Source organism: Drosophila santomea, chromosome 2L (genome assembly GCF_016746245.2).
Source record: "Drosophila santomea strain STO CAGO 1482 chromosome 2L, Prin_Dsan_1.1, whole genome shotgun sequence".
Taxonomy (NCBI): domain Eukaryota; kingdom Metazoa; phylum Arthropoda; class Insecta; order Diptera; family Drosophilidae; genus Drosophila; species Drosophila santomea.
This window is the reverse complement of record NC_053016.2, coordinates 15,829,588-15,848,318: the sequence shown is the minus strand read 5'-3', so window position 1 is coordinate 15,848,318 and position 18,731 is coordinate 15,829,588. Positions and strand designations below refer to the sequence as shown.

Here is an 18,731-nt window from a genome sequence, read left to right as displayed (position 1 = left end):
TGCAGATGATCTTAGCTATCATTATACATATGTATATACTCTGCCTCCTATATTTTATACAATTTTATCTTTAGAGAAAGGAAAACCCAAAATTTAATGCGAAGGTAAAATTTCTAAAAAGAATTTACCAGAAAGTTGTTATTTTTTTTTCTTCTTAAAATTGTTTTCTCATTTAAACATTCAAAACATTTAGCAACATTTTATGAGCGTCTTTTAAAAACTAAGTTATTATAGAAAGAAATGAGAATTTTGTTGGAACAACTTTTTCCTATATTTGGTATATAAAAACAACACTTGGGTGGTACTTATAATCATGTATATATTATTTTTAAATTCGACTGCGCTTTAATTAAAATATGTACGATTTCTGAGATTCAGACGAAGTCAGTTGCTTGGCAAGTAACGCTGTGCTCTCTTTTCAAAAAAAAAACCAACAGTACATTTGTGAGGCTTAAAAATGAGGAGTCAGGTTTCTTAATCGGTAACTATTCACTAATAGTTATATCGTCTCCGTCGGTTGGTGTAGTGAATGGCCAGGATGATGGCCAGCAAAAGTATGGCAGCCTACGAAAAATAAAGAAATAAGTAAGTAGTTTCCTCAACAGAATTTTTAAGACAGAACACTCACGTTGAATCCGAGCAGACCCCACTCCAAATATCCCAGAGTGGATGCCTCATCTGCAAAAGCCTCCTCCACTGTACTAAGGCAACCCCGTAGGTAGAGATTCAGGGGATTCACACAGCTTTCGTCCTTGCAACAGCTATTTGGAACGGTGTTGTTCCAGAATTTGATATCCAAGTAGTCTTGGGCACTGTCGCGGCCACAGCAATTGTACTGGAGGGATAGAAATAAATGAACAGCAAATGTATAGTACTCTTAGTAGGTAAATCAAAATGATTTAGTCCAACTGCTTTGCGCAATATGTAATACTGCATTTTTAGGAATCACCATCAGCTAAAGCGTTTTAATAGAACCCTTATACGAGTAATATCACTAGTAATTAAAAAGGCAAAGCAGTAACGCCTACCAAACATATACTTATATACACATACTTGTACACAACCAGTTTTTTTTTTTACTAATTTATAATATAAACTGCTTACATTGATTCACAGTTTACAAATAGTTCCATAATAATACAATTTACTTCCATCTCTTCCTCCGAAACATTGGCACTTTATTTTAGCCTTGGGGTTAAAAAATAATAGAAAAATTGCGATCCTAGCTTCAAAAGAGTTTCTGTATCTAGTTTGTATATTTAATTTTAAACATTTTATTAATCATTTCACTTACCGTCTTCTGAATAATATCCATACTGCCAGGCATTGTCTGCTCCAGCTCCCACTGATTCTCGACCGTCTGAAGGGCGTACTTCTTAAAGACATCTTTGGGATTCAGGATGATAAAGGCCACTATAAGTAGTAGCAAGACCAGTAGCAGTGACACATACTGCAAGGCAATCAGAATTATTAGCTCATTAATGATTCACCTAATTGCAATATTCAATCACGTACCGTCCAGAGCATGCGCGGGGATTCGCGAACGGCTCCGCAGCATCCAAACAGGGATATAACCAGGATAATACCGCCCAGAACCAGGATACCGATGGCATACGCATCCGGCATGGCTCCCCAGCCGAGGCCGCCAAAAATGAGCACCAAGATGCCCAGTATCTAAAGATCAGTAAATTAGATAGTCAATGTATAAATATGTCGAAATGGAAGTCGATAGAAATTGGCAAGGCAAATAATAAAATGAAAAATTCTTAAAACATAATATCAAAATATGCAATCTGCATACTTAATCCTACCTTTCGTGCTTTAACAGCTTATACGGACAGACAGACGGACGGACAAACGGACATGCCCAGATCAACTGGCCTCGTGATCCTGATCCAGACTTCCTATACTCTACAGGGTATTCCATAAGGATCAGAAATTGAGCTTACGTCAGAAATTCACGGCCTTTGGAAGGCCGCAAAAGGTTTTGATTCATATGCGCAACGACTATTTTCGAATAAGGTGAATAATCCGGTTTTCATATTCCGCTCGTATTAACTTTTCGAACGAAATCCCAATGCATGACGCACTTCATCAGCCTCGTCTCACCGCTTGTCTGGCAAGCCCTCCTCTTGGCTCAAGGAACTCAAAGGCCGAGCAGAAGCGATTAACAATAGACACAGACAGCCGCGAAGTGTAGTCATAAACCAAACACGCACCCGAGATGATATCATCCACTGACCAGGTGGACGTGGAACGGACATAGAGCATACATGGAGCTCAAACATCGGAGCTCTTCACACAAATTTCAAACCATCGCAATTAGCTGGCTATTTGTAGAAGACCGGCGCAGATACGCAGATATATCGCTTTGACTCTCAAAGCACCATATGCCAAATGCAACAATTCGATGCTCTACTTACCGCCCATAAGGCATTGAACAGGAACAGCGAGTACTTTATTGTGCCCGTTGCGCAACCCATTTCGAATATTTTTCCACTTCAAACTTTAGCCTTTGGCTAGAATGCAACCAAAATGTAGTGCCACACGTGCGGCAGTTTGCTCAGCCGCAGATTATTTTCAAATTTCGAGTCGATATCGCCGGAATCTGACGGAATATACAATGAGTGCGCACTTGTGCGACCACGGTCACGAGCAAACTGAACTCCCCAAAAACTCTCTCGCTCGGAATCCGATCCGAGTCGAGCGTTCCGAAGCTCGAAAGCTGCCGCTCGTGCACTGTGGGACGAACGGCACCTTTTCAGGCCAGAATCCATAGAGCGGATTCAAATTGTAACTATGAACACTTTGCTCCTAATACTGGGGGATACTGCAGAGTGATTTGCACAAATAAATTGGTAGGGACTATTACTGCTTGCAAAGAATTATATATTTAATAATTTATTAAAGAAATCTGCTTTATCTATGTAACAGGCAGAAGAAAGCGTTTCCGACCATATAAAGTATATATATTCTTGATCAGGATCAATACCAAGTCGATCTGGCCATGTCCGTCTATCCGTACGTCTGTTTGTCCGTCCGTATGAACTACGAGATCTCAGCAACTGTAAGAGCTAAACAAGTTCAGATTTAGCACCCAGTGGGGCAGTTTTTGGTAAATGGGTTAACAAATCAGCATTTTTAAAATTTTTCTAGTTTTTATTATTTATTATAATTATTTAATTATAATCATAACAGGAATAACTATGTGCCCTACAGTGGCTAGTCACCGTCTAGCAGTATTTGTTAAAGCAAACAAAAGCAGCCGGGCACACACATTAAAATAAAGTGGAACCTCAATAGTTCACTCCCCGACGATATACAAAATGTACATAACTCATTCTTGACTTTTGTATTGATTTTGATTAACAACATAGAGGGGTTAGCAAATATATTGTTATTATTTTAAGGCAGGACCTGCAAATTATTATATGTCCAGTGGCTAAAGTTCATTTAGGGGATTTTTCCTGCACTCGCAGTAGTCACATCAGGAAAGTTAAAGGTGGCACTCTAGTGCGGTTTCCGTGATTCGGAAGCCAAACAGAAACTGAGGCGGGAAAGCTCGAAGCGTGGAGCTGGTTATGCTTCACAGAACTAAAGCGTAATACAAGTTGGGGCTAGCTCTACATGGCTCCACTTGCCAAGTGTGTAGCCGGGGTGTGTGTCTTATCGAGAGCGGACTCTGGTCTATCGGCTACAGCCTCTCAAAGCAATTTAGCAATTTGCCCGATTGCGTCAGATACTCTGCACTGAATGACGCCACCACCATCGGCGGATTAGCTTAGTTGCCAGAGCCAGGAGCAGGATCGTGCCTTCCACAATCAAAATGGAAGTACTACATGCTTTGTTCAATTTGTGGGAGTCTCAAAATAGAAGTCTAAAATTCTTCAAACTAGAGACGCTAGTTCCTAAAATAAAGATGATGAAATATGAAAGGAGGGTAAGTTACTAGTTTAAAAATCAAAATTTTAATCGGTTTGGTTTGCACTCTTTGCACTTTCACTCTTTGCACTTTCAAGTGCATATGTAACTCATTCAAAAATATTCGTTTCATCGGGATACACTTTTATTTCCGTGAGGATCAACGAAAACGTTATACATGATTACTGCAACTCAATTACTCAATTTAGCGCCCTAAAAATATAAGTTTACAAAAGATGTCCTTAGTAGCTGTAGCGAATGCGATGCTTTCGGAATTTTCCGACCAAGTAAAAGGCGGAAATCATCATTAGAATCTGTAAGAACTCAAACGATAAGTCACACCAAATGAATTTTGCATCTCACTTACGGTTATTCCCACTGCGATCCAGTTGGTATCGTGGGCGTAGCTGAAGAGCACCACAAAGTTCTCACTGGACTTTTGGACACATCCAGCTAGATAGTGGGGCATCTGGGTATCCTCCTGGGGATAGCAGCTGGGCGGCAGGGTTTGACGACCGATAGCCACGTAGTCGTCGGGGCTGTCACGCCCACAACACTCGTACTGCAAAGTTACGATGGTTCATGGAAAATGATTTGCAGTATGGTTTACATATTTAATATATATTCAATAATAATAAAATTTCGAACCACCGTCTGGTAAATGTCCATGGCGCCGGGTTCCACCAGCTCCTGGTCCCATTTCATCTGAACCTCCTCGGCGGCGAACTTCTCGATGTAATCCTCAGTGAACTTGAAGCGGAAGATGCCCAGCAAGCTGATTATAAGCTGAGCCAACAGCAAGAAGCCGTACTGCTCACATTGGGACATACAACGTCAGTGAACTACCAATCGGATGATATAGGGGTTCACACTCACCGTTGCGGTCATACACACGTTCTCCATGCAGATTCCACAGCATCCCAGGACAGCCGAAACGAAGATGATGCCGCCAAGTCCATATAGAAACAGAACGTATGCGAGAGGGGCTTTGGAGAGGGCCAACGTAGCAATTGCTATCAGAGACAGACCCGACAGCTATGTATATGTATAAAGGGAGCATGGGGTCGCCAATGGGAATTCAGATTATTATTATTATTTTGAAAATGATATCGGTGGGTGATGTCAATGAATCCAATAGAGCCTGATGTATTTTCAGAATATTATCAAGTAAACTTGATTTTCCCGTTTACCTAGGCACTAAAATCTCTGATATTTGATTTGGTGTTCCACAGAAACGTTCTTTTTACATATTTTTGCTAAATAATGAGTTAATTTTAAAGGTTTAGGCTTTAATTTAAACAGGACATTAAACAAGTTAGAAGAAGTTAAAAACCTTTTTTGTGAACATTCCCTAAATTGTAAATGTGGTACAAGTCGCAGCATATGGTAAGATCGTAAAGCATTTTTAGATCAAACAAATTGAAATGAAATCGGAATGTGTAGGGGCTAATCATTAAAGTGCGCCAAATGTTTTTCATACATATCTGACAAGGCAATAATATATTCATTGCGTTTACTGCCCAAACAACTAATCGATACCATGAAGACGGAATGCGGACTGGCTTGTCAGCGAATATGGATGAATTGGAATTACGGTGGGAACACAAATATAAAATTTGTATTGCAAATTTAAGGTGGTAATTTTAAACATCTGTTATGAACTTACCGCGTTCAAAGTATTGAGAGTGTTGAGGAAACACTTAACGCAACCGGAAGTGCAGCCCATTTCTTGTGCTACGATGAAGCTGTTTTTTGAAATTCAAAAACTAATACCTACAAGTATGAGTCCTGTATGTTGTTCGATCGAACCAACCAGATCGACGTTCCGAAAGGCAATGATTGCCGGCAGCACAAAAAATTCCAAACTCACGATCTCTGCTCTTTTATGTTCTTTTGTTACTAAGATATTCGCAGCCGAATATTGCCGAGTTGCCGATTTGCCGAGTGAAAGAGAGATACAACAGCGAAGAACACGTTTAGACTATGGAAAGTATTTATTTTCTAATGGCATTTTAGATAATGTGGTTACTGTTTATTATCGATAATTATACGGGGGTGTCCCCTCGGCCATCAGTCGTTGATGGGGGTCTCTTCGTCCTTTATCTTGGTTTTGGCATACTTGCGAGCCTTGCCCAAATGGTAAGCGGTGAACAAGCCCAAGAACTGCAAAGTACATAAATGAAATTCGGTATTATATTGACATGGAATCGATATACATATAACAGCGAACTATGTCCATATAGATTTTAATTTACATAAAAAAATAGTTGTTAAGTTCAGTCATCTTCAAAATCGAGAGCTAGAAAAATATCTTTTGATTTTTAGCTACTGCCAAAAGACGGATTAGTTTACAAATTACAAATAAAAAATGTTTTTTTCTGTGTTAATAAATAGTAACGGTTTCACCACTTTAAACATTCAAAAGTTCAAAGAACAACCACACAAACATGATTGGAATCAAAAACAGATACCCGTCAGCTAGTGAAAGTGCGAACAAGCATTAAATGCAAAAGAATTAAAAAATTGTAATGTTAATCTCAGCATTCTAGCTTTTTATCTAGCTTTTTTCTGAGATCTCGACGTTTATACGGACGGACAGACAGACAGACGGACATGGCCTGTTCGACTCGACTATTGATCCTGATCAAGATTATATGTATATACTTTATATGGTCTGAAAAACTTCCTTCTGCATGTTACATACTTTTCAACCATGATTAACGGGTACAAATATATTCATTTATTTGGTTTTGTGCGATAACTTAAAATAATTGATTAACTCTAATTAGCGACAAACATTTTCCCTTTTAATAAATGATATCCCGGGGTTGGTTTAACAACTATGTCTCACCTCGAGGGCAATGATCGCCATGCAGCTGTAGTAGTTAAGCTCCGCCTGCATCCTCAGATTGGCGACCGCCTTGGTGGAGCAGCCCTCCTCGTAGACGTGAGACGGCTTGGAGCAGTCAAAGGCGTAGCAGCAACTGCTGGGCAGAGCGCCGTGCTCCTCCTTGAGGTAGTCCTGCGGTCCCTCGATTCCGCAGCAGCCGAATAGACTGTGCACCGGCTGCATCTTGTCGTCGCTGTGGGTCTTCCGCTCAAAGAGGTCGCGCATGCGCTCCTCGAACCTGCCCATCAGTTGTTCCCGCATCGCCGTGAAGGTGAAAAGGTAGGAGCCCAGTGCGGCTATCACCAGGCCACTGAAAATTAGGTACTTAATGTAAGGTTGTTAGGAATGGAACTTGGAGTTTTAAACGCAGTTTACTCACATATATGGAGTACTTGTACGACACCTTCAGCGCCACGTACATGCCCAGGAAGGCGACTCCGAAGACTGCTCCTCCGCAAAGGGCAGACCCATAACTGCCGTAGACGGAGACAGCCGAACCCCAGGTGGTCACGCCGCAGGAGAAGAAGAACACATTACATGTCTGAATGAAAAGGAAAAAGAATAGTTAGATAAGTGCTGAGTTTACATTAAACTGCATTAAAAGGTATGATAGAACGATGCTCTTCTGGCCCCATAAAATTTGAAATTTCTGTACCTGTGCCGAGTCTGTCCCTATAATCTTCGGGAACTAGCTATATGTATAGCTTTATTATTTAACGCTTATCGATAAGACGTAATAGTTTCAAAACTAACTTAATAAATCGTTGCTCAACGAGCTTTACAGTCTAAATATACATTTTGTACTGAGCTGTTATTATAATTATCCCGTGACAAGCACTTTAAACGATAAATTTCATTTGCCAAATAAATAAACACAAAAACGACTCATTACCACATAACTCAATCTGCAGCGTCATTACGAGTATACCCGGTACTCGTAGAGTTTACCTACAGATTTATTTATATGCTACATGAATTTGCCCTAATATAATAATAAATTTAATTGGCGTGAGCCACCCAGAATTGTGGTGCCATTTAAAAATATATTGCAAAACTGCAAACAGCGGCCGGCCGAATTATGTAAGTATATGTGAACAGGTTTTATATATTTATAAATATTTTTAAGATTGCATCGAAATGTTAATAGTCTTTATCGGTCTTTTGCCACCAATTTGTCTAGTCTTGCGAAAGATGTGCACTTAGGCGCAATATTGATTTTTCGATTTTGGCTCAACGTTTGCATCACCGGGTGTTGTGCAATATTCTCATCTGGGTAAGGGTCGGGAAATGGGAATACTCTGGAAAAAACTCTGGGAAAATATGCATCTTTTTCACTTACCACAATAAGAATGCAAGTGACCAGTAGGCCGTACTTCCAGGGTGTTATAGGAAACGACTTCTCCATGTTGCGTGAGTTACCTTAGTAGTTATGCTTCTGAACCAAAGTTTCTAGCTGCCGATATAAGAGAAGGGATGACCTCCGAGGTCCGGAAACTCGCTCGATTTGCACTATGCCACTGGATTGGGGCAGTGCATTGTTTACTTGCGCCCAGAGTAGGTCAATACCCACAGTAAACTGGGCTCGGCGCTCTGAGCCCCCTGTCGGATTTGAACTAGTGGTGTGGATGCCACAAAGGCTGGCCTGCGACTGAGCCAAAAACAGAGAGACACATTGGCCGCCAGCACTCACCGGATACTCACCACCTGACCAAGATAGAGAACCAAAACAAACGGGCAACTATCATCAATGTGGCGACAATGACGCAGGCGCGTCTCTAACTGAGCGTACAGGGTGTTTCTGCTCGTACTGCTCAATGTGCATTATTAGCGAGGAAAGTGATCCGGGAGGATGGTTGAAAGTAACGATTTTCCTAGTTATTATCCAACAATAAATAATGTGCCTTAAATAATTTATTTATCCCATATTTATTTATTTATCCTTTTTTTTTCATTTTCCTTCACTTACTCGCCGACCTCTTTATACTCTTCGTCACTACGCGAACTATATAAAATATTAAGTCTAATGGTAGTTGTAGATGTATTTGAGTGCTAGTAACAGGACCTTCGACTCTATCCCTTATATAATATAATTTATTTATCCCTTTTTTCATTTTCCTTCACGCACTCGCCGACCTCTTTATACTCTTCGTCACTATGCGAACTACAGCTACAGGGTGTTTCTACTCGTACTGCTGGATGTGCATTATTAGCGAGGAATGTGATCAGGGAAGATGGTTGGAACTGAAAGCAACGATTTTCCTACTTTCAGTCATAATCCAACCATAAATTAAGTCCCCTTAATAAATTATTTATCCCCTTTCATACTCTTTGTCACTACGCGAACTGCAGTGAGAGAAACTTTTGGTTTCAATAGCAAGGAATTTTCAAATTGGGCGCTAATTTGTAACGGCTAATGACGAAGAGATTACTCTGGTGATTTTGATGAAATTGTATGCCCTCTTACGACTCGATTTAACGCTAAGCAACGCCATCAAGCTATTCAAGCGAGCAACAGACATCAATTACCATGCAATTACTGAAAATGTGGGCTAATCCTCGTCATGAATTAGTTCATCAACTGGTTACTATTAAAATGAAATAAATCACTTGTTCTGCGGCAATCGAATGGGTAGCGCTGTCGGAAAACTTCTTGGACTGCTTCTATGTTTGCAATGTCTCATAGAATTGCATGTAAGTATGTTTGTTGTGGAGAGGTCCTACTGCTTATTGAGGATAATCTGACACTTAGGGAGTCTTCATAAGGTTCACCAATGTAACCTGCGAGAGCAAGGACCTCAGCTCGAGCATCGTGGAGTACTGTGCAGTGACTAATCTGAGCAAGAATAAAAACAGCATTCGTCTGCGTTACACTTTGCTCAAGCCGATGCTCAGAAATGTAGAGGTAATCTGTTGGTGTAGAGCATTTCTCGTTTGTTGTGCCAGCTTCACTTTTTTCCGCAGGTTTACTTTCAGCTGATGACAAGGGGCAGTAAGAGTATCAACACGGTTTCAAACTGGCAGCCCTTCCTCTATACATTGAAACTTGATTTGTGTAGATTCTGGAAAAACCACCACAACCATTTGGCCAGGATGGTGTTTGAATTCATCGAAGGCCATACAAACCTGAACCACAGTTGCCCCTACACGGTCAGTTGAAAAGGCTCATACTCGTAATTATGAAAATGTTATTTTCAGAGGTAATATTTTCTTTTAGAAAGAAAACTACATTTCCATTGAAGATGTTACAAATACCGAAGTCTCTGGCAAGATCCGTGGAGTGCCCATGCCAAAGGGTTTCTACGCTTTGTTCATCAAGTTGTCCACTGCAAACATATCTCGAGCTCAGACCAACTTTTATTTTGAAGTTCTGAGCCCTTAATATAATTTTGTTTTTATAACATAGAAAAAAATGTTTAGGAACAAGATCAAAAAGGTGTGCTATTAAAAACTGTAATAAGAATAAATGAAACTTGTGTATTGGTAAGCAAAATACGTAGATTTTGCTAAAAGAAAAATATCTTTATGTAGCTAACGTTATCAAAAATCCAGTATATGCACATTAATCCCAGTACAAACTTTTTGGAAATTGCACTTAAAAGTGTTAAGTTCTTTGTACAAATTACGTTGGCCTTTAGTAATCAGTTATTAAATATTCATAAACATTTGATTAGAAAACAGATTTAAATATATTATTAACTAAGACTATGATGACTTAGAACACCCCTTACATCCAGACGGCATTGTTGCGGCGGCTTTGGTTCTTTACGTTGCTGTAAAGCAGCCAACCGAAAACAGCTCCCACAGCCTAAAAGGGAATAGATGTATAAACGAGTCCATTTTTGGGAAAATGATCTAACCAACCTCTCCGATGACAAGCAGCCAGCAGACGATTTTGAACACCAGTAACTTATCGTCCAGATACTTGACAAATGCGGCCTTGCAGCCGGTCCTAAAAACCCTGCTCGGCGTGTCCAAGCACTTGTTTTCCGGACAACAGCTGGACGGTATCCCGTGATGGATGATCCAGTAGTCCTCGGAACTGTTGACCCCGCAGCACTGCAGCCAGGACTCGTAGTAGCCCAGGGCGCCCGTTTGGTTGCGCTCCGATTCCCAGAGGCGGTCGAAGCCCTCGTTGATGCTGCCCGAGATTCCGTCCTTGGTGCCGTGTGAGGACATGCCGAGGAACATCAGCTGGGCAAGGATCAGCAGCACCACGGCTCCCACATACTGTAGAGGAAACAAGGCAAAAATATCCGAAAATAAATACATTAAATATTCTTCAGCTTTGACAATTTCCTAATAGAAATTAGAATAATACCTACACACCCATTTTTCTTTAGTTTTACATCATATTTTTTGTTGAGTATTGAGAAATTGTCTTACTTGCTCACAGAGCGCAGTTTTTAGAAGATTGACAACTTTCAAAACAATAGCTTTCTAACCTAACGAACAATAAGTATCTAAGCTGATTCAGCAATTCGACTAAATATAATATAATCGGACATTCTACTAATACTATATTAACAGATAATTATGAATGGCGCTGATTAAAGTAATATGTTTTAAAAATATGTTTTTAGCAAGTATGAAAATGTAGTGAGTAGAAGGCAGAGGTACTTACGATGAGGAGCCTCACAGGAGCCTCGTGGATAGCGGCCAGGCAGCCAAAGATCGCAATTATCAAGATGACAACGCCCAAGGCGATGATCAGGCCCCCGGCCACATTTTCCCCAATGCTGACTGCATTCTCAGCGGCGGAGATCAGAAAGAAAATTCCGAAGGCGATCAGCACTAGCCCGAGCACCTTTGGCAAACGCAACAAGTCAGGTTAGCATATAGCTGTAGTGCTCGCAGGTGTGCTACTCACGGAAAACACAAAGTTCAGCAAGAGCAGCAGATGTTTCACTGTGGTGGCACCCAGACCCATGATTACTGTGGATCAATCAACCTATAGATGCGGCTGGAGACTGACTGTTGAGGTGTACGAAGGCAACGCGCAGTAGACTGCATCAGAGGCCTTCCATATATGGCTATATGGCCAGCAGCCCGTTTGTCAGATACGTATCTTTCGGATACAGCGGTGGGGCAAAGATCTTTCGACGTCCGACCGCCGTGGTTGAGCTGCGCGAATCAACTGGCAGCTATGTGCGGTGGACACCGAAACAGTGTGTTTTGTTTTGAATTAAACAACGACCGACTCACCGATCGCCTATTCTATCTATAAATCGGTTAGTGAAAATCACGAGCGAGAATCGCCCACTTGTGCGAGCTTTTCTTGTTTCATCGTCGATTCCCCCGCGTTAAAATTCCTGCTGGCCAGCAAAAGATCTCTTGTAAAAGTTTAGTCAATGGCAACGGGCTTATTTATTTTCGTTTCGAATTATGTCTAGGCGTGGGTGCCAGTTTACAGTTTTATGAATGAATACTTGGTATCTGTAGCCTAACTTGGTTAATCATCGTAAGCTACAATCACAATTCGCCAGGGCCGTGTGGCTAGGAAATTATTCACAACAAATAACGATAATACGGTTCGTAAATACTTTCTTAATTATAGAATCTTATGCGGTCGCGATGATTGCGAATGCTGTCAACCAGGTAGCAGGTGGTCACCGAGCCGGCGAACTGAAAATATAGTAAGTTAATATGTTTAACATGGGTGTGTAAAGATAGAAAGACAAAGGCAATTATCGCAAGGGCCACGAAAAGTAATTTTTAAAAATGCATTTCAATTATTGGGATTTGGATTGAGAACAATAATGTCAAGCAAACATCAAATAAGTTGGATTGAAAAAAGTTGATATCATAAATAGTTATTGATATAATTTAAATATTAACTTTTCACTAGGGTCAAAAACTCTAAAAGTTTGTACTTACCTCAAAGAATACAAGGATCCAACTTAGCGAGTGGAAGTTGGAAGTCTTTGCGCTGACATACTCCTTGAACTTGACTTCGCAGCCCGTCATGAAGAGATTCATTGGCTTGGTGCAGTCCCGATCGAGACAACAACTTGGCGGGGGCATTTTCTCCAAGTGCAGGTAGTCCTCGGCACTTCTGCGGCCACAGCAGTGAAGCTGGTGACATTCATTAATTTACTTTTGTTCAGCAAATAGGTCATTCAAAGGTCTGCGAGCTTACCCACTCCTCGTAGGTGTTCAGGGTGCTGTTGCCTTCGTGATGCGCATCCCACAGATCATCAAGTCCTTGCGTCAAAGAATCCGGCAGGGAATCTCGGCTGGCGGCATAACTTATGCTGACCATTACAAACTGAACGATCAAGAGGAAGACCAGCAAAACTGCATACTAGATATGAATGTAAGAGGAAAGTTTGAGAAACTAAAGTGAGTTTCTTACGCAGATCAACAGCGCCCTGGAGTCCTTGGCCACAGCCATCCATCCGAATATGCTGCCCACTACGATGACGGTGCCCAGTAGGACGCAGAGCAGGGCGGCCAGGTCCTCGCCGTGATCCATGCCCAACACCCGCTGCTCGTCGGAGAGGCTGTCCAGCAGCCAGGCGCCGTACCAGATGAGCAGGCAGCCACCTAGCTAAACAAAGGCCACAATCCCTTTCAATGTCAGCCGATCGTTTCTATTTTGGGGCACTTACGGCACAGATGCCACTGATGACACACAGCACGTATCTGAGCAGTCGGGTGGTGCAGTACATGGCGCAGCTAGCTTTTGGTTTTCACAATTTTCATACGAGTTTTTCCGTCGGCGAGCACACACCTTGAGCAGTGCCATCAAAATATAGACTAAAGTCGCATAATCTCCATTTGTTTGGGTGTCGCTGGGAAACGATTAACCCACAGATTCGTTGGCTGCTTCGGATTCTGTCGCCATTGCCATCCGGTCCGGTCTGGTCCCCGATCCGTTGGCCAGATGCAGTGGCCAAATAAATGCCAGAGGGAAATCAAAGGCGAGCACGAGCACCCAGCAAATATACTCGTAGAACTCGAAAATGAAAACAAGCGCCCGCCCACGCGCTATACAAAAATGAGATGTACGCAACATGTGGCCACCCTCACCTTTTGGCCGCCACACCTCTTTGCCTCATTATCATGGGAATGATGTCAACAGATCTTCAGATCTTTGGATCTTCTGCCAGATTCTTTATTTGACTTTGCTCCTCGAAATGCGGTTACAAAAAATGTGTGCCTTAGGTCGAGCTTAGTCTAGATTAAATTACCTTCGAAACGGAATTGAATCCGCCTAAAAACATTACAGTTATCCAAACTGATAAATAGAATACAATCAACGACGCACTGCTTTCTGCTTGCCAGGCTTAAGTAAATTTGTTTTGGAATCTCTATCGAGTTTCGGCTTAAGTAATTGTATGAAGAGTTCTTTGGCTTTAGGTATGCACAACTTAAACTTAAATCTTCAAAATGCAGCCATTGCAAAAACCGTATGCGAACCTATTTTTGATAGTATTTCGAGCGTCGCCAGCGGTTCACGATGCTATTGGCCAGGACATAGGCCAACAGGGCGCAGATGATCTGTGGAGGAAGTATTGGTTATCAATCAATGGTTGAACAACATCTAGCTTATAATTTTGTACACACCTCCACACCGAACAGCACCAGGGAAACCAGGTTAAATGTGGTCCAACGATCGGCGATGAAGTCCAGGAACTTTTGCCGGCATCCTTCGAGATTCAGTCTGTCACTCTCGCTGTTGTAGCAGCTATTGGGAGGCAGAATGTAGTCCGAGGGTCCCACATTGCCGCAGCAATCCAACTAAAATAAATGGTGGAGGATGTTACTACTCGTAAGCACCTTCTATAAAGCTCTTTCGTACTTACCCATCGCTCGAGGCTGGCAATCTGACTCTGGTTTCCCGGCTTGATTGGCACGGGCTGGTCGTTCCACAGTTTATCGAACGTCTTGTCCACGTTGATCAGCAGCGAGGTTTGGAAAACCCAGAGGAACCCAACTGCTAGTACTTCCAGTATGACCAAGATAATCAGAATAACAACGAACTGTGCAATAGAAATAAGATGTAATATAATTTGAATTTAAATGGTTCTGGGAAATCATATAAAGTAAGATAAGTCATATGTATAAGGCCATATTGTTGTATTCAATAAATCTTGAGAAATCTCTCAACTATTGAAACCAAACTATTGGTGTCTTAGATAGCTTGGGTATCTATTAGTTGTTAAATTCTGGAAAGTAAAAAAATGTCACTTTTAGTTTCGGTTTTGAGCTTATGCAGCGAAACTACCAATTCAAAAGAGCTGATTTTATGAGTAAGTAAGTATAAGAATTATTTATAGACGTTACCTTGTAGAGTGTAAATAATTTACTAGATTCGATGCAAGGCCTAAAGTATATCTTCTATTTACTTTGTGTACTATTTACTTACCACTTTCGATGTGGCACTGCTCTCCCGCGCTGCTCCCAGAGCCCCAAAAAGTGCCGTCAGAACGACGACCACGCCCACTGCGATGATGACGAAGGCGGCGGTGTTAAAGTGCTCGAATTTGTAGACGATGTGCACACCAAGGCCAATCACAACCAGGCCGAACAGCTGTTGAAATGAAGAGTATTAAATAATTGAAAAGTTAAACAATTCAGCTGAGTACGAAAGGTAATAACACAGTATCGCCTGATAGTGAGTCAGTATGCAAATGAGGTTTCTCTATACCGAGTATTAATGGCTCTGAGATTAAATCTTAGTTCTTACAGCTCGCACCACAGTGTAGTTTACTATGTAGTTAGTTCAATCCGAACTAATGCCATCATAGAGCTATATTAAGTATACGCAGAGTTGTCTCTAGAGAACGCCCTCTCTCTCTTCGAATGCATTGCGCTTGCATTTTAAAATTACCGCCATGACTCACTAGATGCACAAACACAACGCGATATTTCGCACTCTCCTGCTAAATGTAGACTCTTCGTAATTTGGCAGCTTGCCCAGAGAAGCGAAAAGAATTGAAAACCCCATCTCCAACCGAAAGTAAGTTTTCGAAATGCGTAGTAATTACGAGTAGATGATGTTTGCACACGGCAACCTGTTGTCGCCACCAATTTGTAAATTATTTTTACAATTGTTGCGGGCAAACAAGAAAACCAGTCGGCAAATACGTTGGCTTTGACGTGCCTTGTTTGTTTGTCACCCCTACTCAATGGGACTGGCTTAGAAAAAGTTTACAAATCAGCCAAAAGCCTACGAGTAAATGATTTAAGCAATTAATAATGGCAGTCATGATTTATTTAGAATGTTGTCCCTGGTCAGAAAACGTTTCGGTAGCCCTAAACTGGGCGTAACGCCGATTTTTGGCTCTAAATAGAAGGCAGTTAAATAAATATTCACTTGAGGCTGAATTTAATGAGCTTTGTTGCCTAATACGGCAGCGGAAAAATATCGTTTACATTAATAGAGTTACAATAGACACTGGCCCATCAATTAATGCTTATGAGACAATAGGGTTAAGCTGTAGTCCAGCAGACACGTACCACTCAGACATCTGGCATTATTATGGGGATGAGCGAGTGCGTATTGCGCGCCATTTAATTGTAATTTATTATTGCCCGGCGCCCGAAATCCCGCAAAGTCCAAATAGGCGCTAACACACGGCTTGCGGGAATAAAGAAACAAACAAATTGTATTAGTTGTGGAAATGCGGAGCGAGCATGCCACAATCTGAATTTACTTAAGACTTTCGACCCACAGTTCGACTTTGTGATTGAGTGCCGCGTTATGTGACTTAATTTGAAGCAGAACCTTATGATCGCTGTATACACGGAGAACAAGCCCACTCAACCGGTGATATCTAAAACTGGCTATTACGAGCGTCGAGATTGTTTAACGGGCTAAGAAGACACTCAGGTGCTATACTATAAACGCGATAAGAAACGCCATGCGTTGGCAACAGAGCCACATTTCCCCACGCAGACTGGCAATTAAACGCAATTATCACCAGAGTATCCAAGGTCGGTCATCAGTAGAGCAGTACGGCCAACTAATTTGCATATCCGTTGATAAGGGGGACACTAGTACACTGAGTAGGCAAATCAAATGCCATTGCCAGAGCTCGGAATCAATGTCCAAAAACAAGCAGAGGCCCAGATTTGTGTATGTTTCAGTCGCCATGGGAGCACTAAAGGCCGAGACACAAAGGCCGTACCCTAAAACATAATGAAGTAATTTCAATTTCAGCCTGGGCTCAAGCATAATTGAAATCTCTCAGCGCGCCAATCGAAAGTTAACTCGCCTGGAACCAAACGCGGAAAATCGCGCATACGCCATGTGGTGCGCCCTGGCATTTCCACGGCTTTCAGCCGCATTCCATTGGAATCAAACGCCAGAAAGATGCCCAAAACGTCTGGGAAATGACATCAACATCCCAAGGCAAATTCTGGTTCAAGTAAATTCTACTAAAATAACAGCAATACCTAATAAAAGTTGTGTCGATTTTGTTCAGGGTTATAAGATGGCGTGGGTGACCAAGTTTCGACTTGGCAGCCATTCGTTTTTGAAAACCAAATAAAAAGCCCAACCAACAAATAAACAAAACACAAGCAACTATATATATATATTATACAATTTTTAAAGATATTTTCGGGCGAGGAAATTCGCTAGAGCGTGTACTTGGAAAAGTTTCTCCCTTTCTGGCTGAACTAAAATTTATTGCTTCAACATTAAAGTTTTTTTATTTGCTGTGATTCAATCTGAAGTGAGTGAATTAAACGCAAAAACAAAGAAATAAAAATGGCAAAGCAATATTTTTGCTTAAGGAGGTGGTACTCTAATGTTTGGTTTCTATGCAATGAAATAAACAAAAGCCACCGCAAAGGTTCATTCAATCATTGAATGAACTTGGGCGAAGCTGGAGAACAATTCTTGGCATTTGGCCAAAGTTAAGTTGTTTACCAACAATTAGCCTTGGCTAGAGCTTCGGCTTAATCACTGTCGTCGTGCTGTTTGGGGTCACCAAAGTATTTATAAATACTTCTACTTACAGCGAGGATAATATCCCAAAAGAGGGAAAACCCCTTCAAAACGTTTGTGGAGCAGGCCATCTTGCTAATCCTTATATCTTTGCAGCAGGTACTCGTAATATTTATAACACTTGGCAACTCGCGGCTTGTTGACAATCGGAAAATGTTTATTTCGGATCTAACGGTTGCTGGGGTTACCCAAAACCGGGTTCATGCTCACCGCTCGACTGTTAACTGAAAACTGTTCCAAACGTTCCGACTTTGTTGATAGCGCGAAAAGCATTTGGCGAACAAACGGTGGAAATCGGAACGAAAGCTTCGGCACAATGTGGAATCGAAACGTTTGTTGGCCGCAAGAGCGCAATGATGTTGGGCTAAACTAGGTATGTATATACTTATGTGTATATGATCGTTAGCGTGTTCCATATACACGGCAATAGATGATGATGTATTTGTATTTGAATATAATGGAAGACGCAGTGGTCTATGCAATTTATACCCTTTACTCGAATAAATAGGGTATGTTGTGTGCGAGAGCAAGGAAAAAATAGTAACCATTTTATAAGAACACCCCATTATTTACTAAAATACAGAACATTGATTGTATTGCTCCTTCACTTTGATGAAATCAACGCATGAAACACTTCTCTAAAAATATCACAGTTTTATTCGTAGAGTGTCACGGATTTGGAAAGTACCTTTCAGTGTGTTGTATCTCATAGTAATAGTACTCTGTATGCGGAATTCTCTCTTGTTTTTTTTATCTTTTGGAGCACAAATATAAGGATTACAATTTATTTTCATTTAAAATGCTCGTGGCGTGTATATTTTGGATACCAAAGCGTTGCATTTCCATTTAAAACGTTCATGGCGTGTATATATATTTTGGATACCAAAGCTTTTAGTTTTATTTTTAAATATAATATCAATGGCCGGTATGTCTATACAAACAAACGACAAATTTGCACCACAA

General features: G+C 41.2%; 7 protein-coding genes across 9 annotated transcripts; 1 reads left to right on the top strand and 6 right to left on the bottom strand.

The window, feature by feature from the left end:
• Positions 1 to 278: 278 nt before the first annotated feature.
• LOC120449672 (protein late bloomer) lies at positions 279 to 2,669 on the bottom strand. The gene is made up of 5 exons (XM_039632274.2): positions 2,424 to 2,669; positions 1,516 to 1,674; positions 1,295 to 1,450; positions 629 to 835; positions 279 to 564 (listed from the first exon to the last, which is right to left on the bottom strand). The coding sequence occupies exons 1-5, from the start codon at positions 2,481 to 2,483 to the stop codon at positions 493 to 495; spliced, it is 654 nt and encodes a 217-aa protein (XP_039488208.1). The 5' UTR covers positions 2,484 to 2,669; the 3' UTR covers positions 279 to 492.
• A 1,337-nt stretch (positions 2,670 to 4,006) lies between these two features.
• LOC120452465 (protein late bloomer) lies at positions 4,007 to 5,773 on the bottom strand. 2 transcript variants are annotated; one of them, XM_039636709.2, is made up of 5 exons: positions 5,588 to 5,773; positions 4,798 to 4,956; positions 4,573 to 4,731; positions 4,289 to 4,483; positions 4,007 to 4,235 (listed from the first exon to the last, which is right to left on the bottom strand). In XM_039636709.2, exons 1-5 carry the CDS (start codon positions 5,645 to 5,647, stop codon positions 4,164 to 4,166), a joined length of 645 nt encoding a protein of 214 aa, XP_039492643.1. In that variant the 5' UTR covers positions 5,648 to 5,773; the 3' UTR covers positions 4,007 to 4,163. The 2 variants fall into 2 exon arrangements, with proteins under 2 accessions (XP_039492643.1, XP_039492634.1); XM_039636700.2 differs by having other exon boundaries at positions 4,010 to 4,235; positions 4,570 to 4,731.
• Positions 5,774 to 5,896: 123 nt separating this feature from the next.
• Positions 5,897 to 8,471, bottom strand: LOC120452444 (23 kDa integral membrane protein). Its single transcript, XM_039636677.1, has 4 exons — positions 8,151 to 8,471; positions 7,191 to 7,352; positions 6,773 to 7,135; positions 5,897 to 6,084 (listed from the first exon to the last, which is right to left on the bottom strand). The coding sequence occupies exons 1-4, from the start codon at positions 8,214 to 8,216 to the stop codon at positions 5,992 to 5,994; spliced, it is 684 nt and encodes a 227-aa protein (XP_039492611.1). The 5' UTR covers positions 8,217 to 8,471; the 3' UTR covers positions 5,897 to 5,991.
• Positions 8,000 to 10,513, top strand: LOC120452476. Its single transcript, XM_039636720.2, has 5 exons — positions 8,000 to 8,084; positions 8,979 to 9,502; positions 9,561 to 9,713; positions 9,773 to 9,958; positions 10,026 to 10,513. The coding sequence occupies exons 2-5, from the start codon at positions 9,437 to 9,439 to the stop codon at positions 10,188 to 10,190; spliced, it is 570 nt and encodes a 189-aa protein (XP_039492654.1). The 5' UTR covers positions 8,000 to 8,084; positions 8,979 to 9,436; the 3' UTR covers positions 10,191 to 10,513.
• LOC120452433 (tetraspanin-9) lies at positions 10,287 to 11,955 on the bottom strand. Its single transcript, XM_039636664.2, has 4 exons — positions 11,679 to 11,955; positions 11,433 to 11,615; positions 10,673 to 11,038; positions 10,287 to 10,616 (listed from the first exon to the last, which is right to left on the bottom strand). Exons 1-4 carry the CDS (start codon positions 11,736 to 11,738, stop codon positions 10,536 to 10,538), a joined length of 690 nt encoding a protein of 229 aa, XP_039492598.1. The 5' UTR covers positions 11,739 to 11,955; the 3' UTR covers positions 10,287 to 10,535.
• Positions 11,956 to 12,145: 190 nt separating this feature from the next.
• LOC120452420 (protein late bloomer) lies at positions 12,146 to 13,574 on the bottom strand. 2 transcript variants are annotated; one of them, XM_039636646.1, is made up of 5 exons: positions 13,420 to 13,574; positions 13,164 to 13,358; positions 12,948 to 13,112; positions 12,686 to 12,883; positions 12,146 to 12,433 (listed from the first exon to the last, which is right to left on the bottom strand). In XM_039636646.1, exons 1-5 carry the CDS (start codon positions 13,477 to 13,479, stop codon positions 12,356 to 12,358), a joined length of 696 nt encoding a protein of 231 aa, XP_039492580.1. In that variant the 5' UTR covers positions 13,480 to 13,574; the 3' UTR covers positions 12,146 to 12,355. The 2 variants fall into 2 exon arrangements, with proteins under 2 accessions (XP_039492580.1, XP_039492588.1); XM_039636654.2 differs by having other exon boundaries at positions 13,164 to 13,354; positions 13,420 to 13,563.
• A 321-nt stretch (positions 13,575 to 13,895) lies between these two features.
• On the bottom strand, positions 13,896 to 17,991 carry LOC120452455 (23 kDa integral membrane protein). Its single transcript, XM_039636688.1, has 5 exons — positions 17,780 to 17,991; positions 15,180 to 15,344; positions 14,617 to 14,793; positions 14,378 to 14,551; positions 13,896 to 14,311 (listed from the first exon to the last, which is right to left on the bottom strand). The coding sequence occupies exons 1-5, from the start codon at positions 17,837 to 17,839 to the stop codon at positions 14,231 to 14,233; spliced, it is 657 nt and encodes a 218-aa protein (XP_039492622.1). The 5' UTR covers positions 17,840 to 17,991; the 3' UTR covers positions 13,896 to 14,230.
• Positions 17,992 to 18,731: the final 740 nt, after the last annotated feature.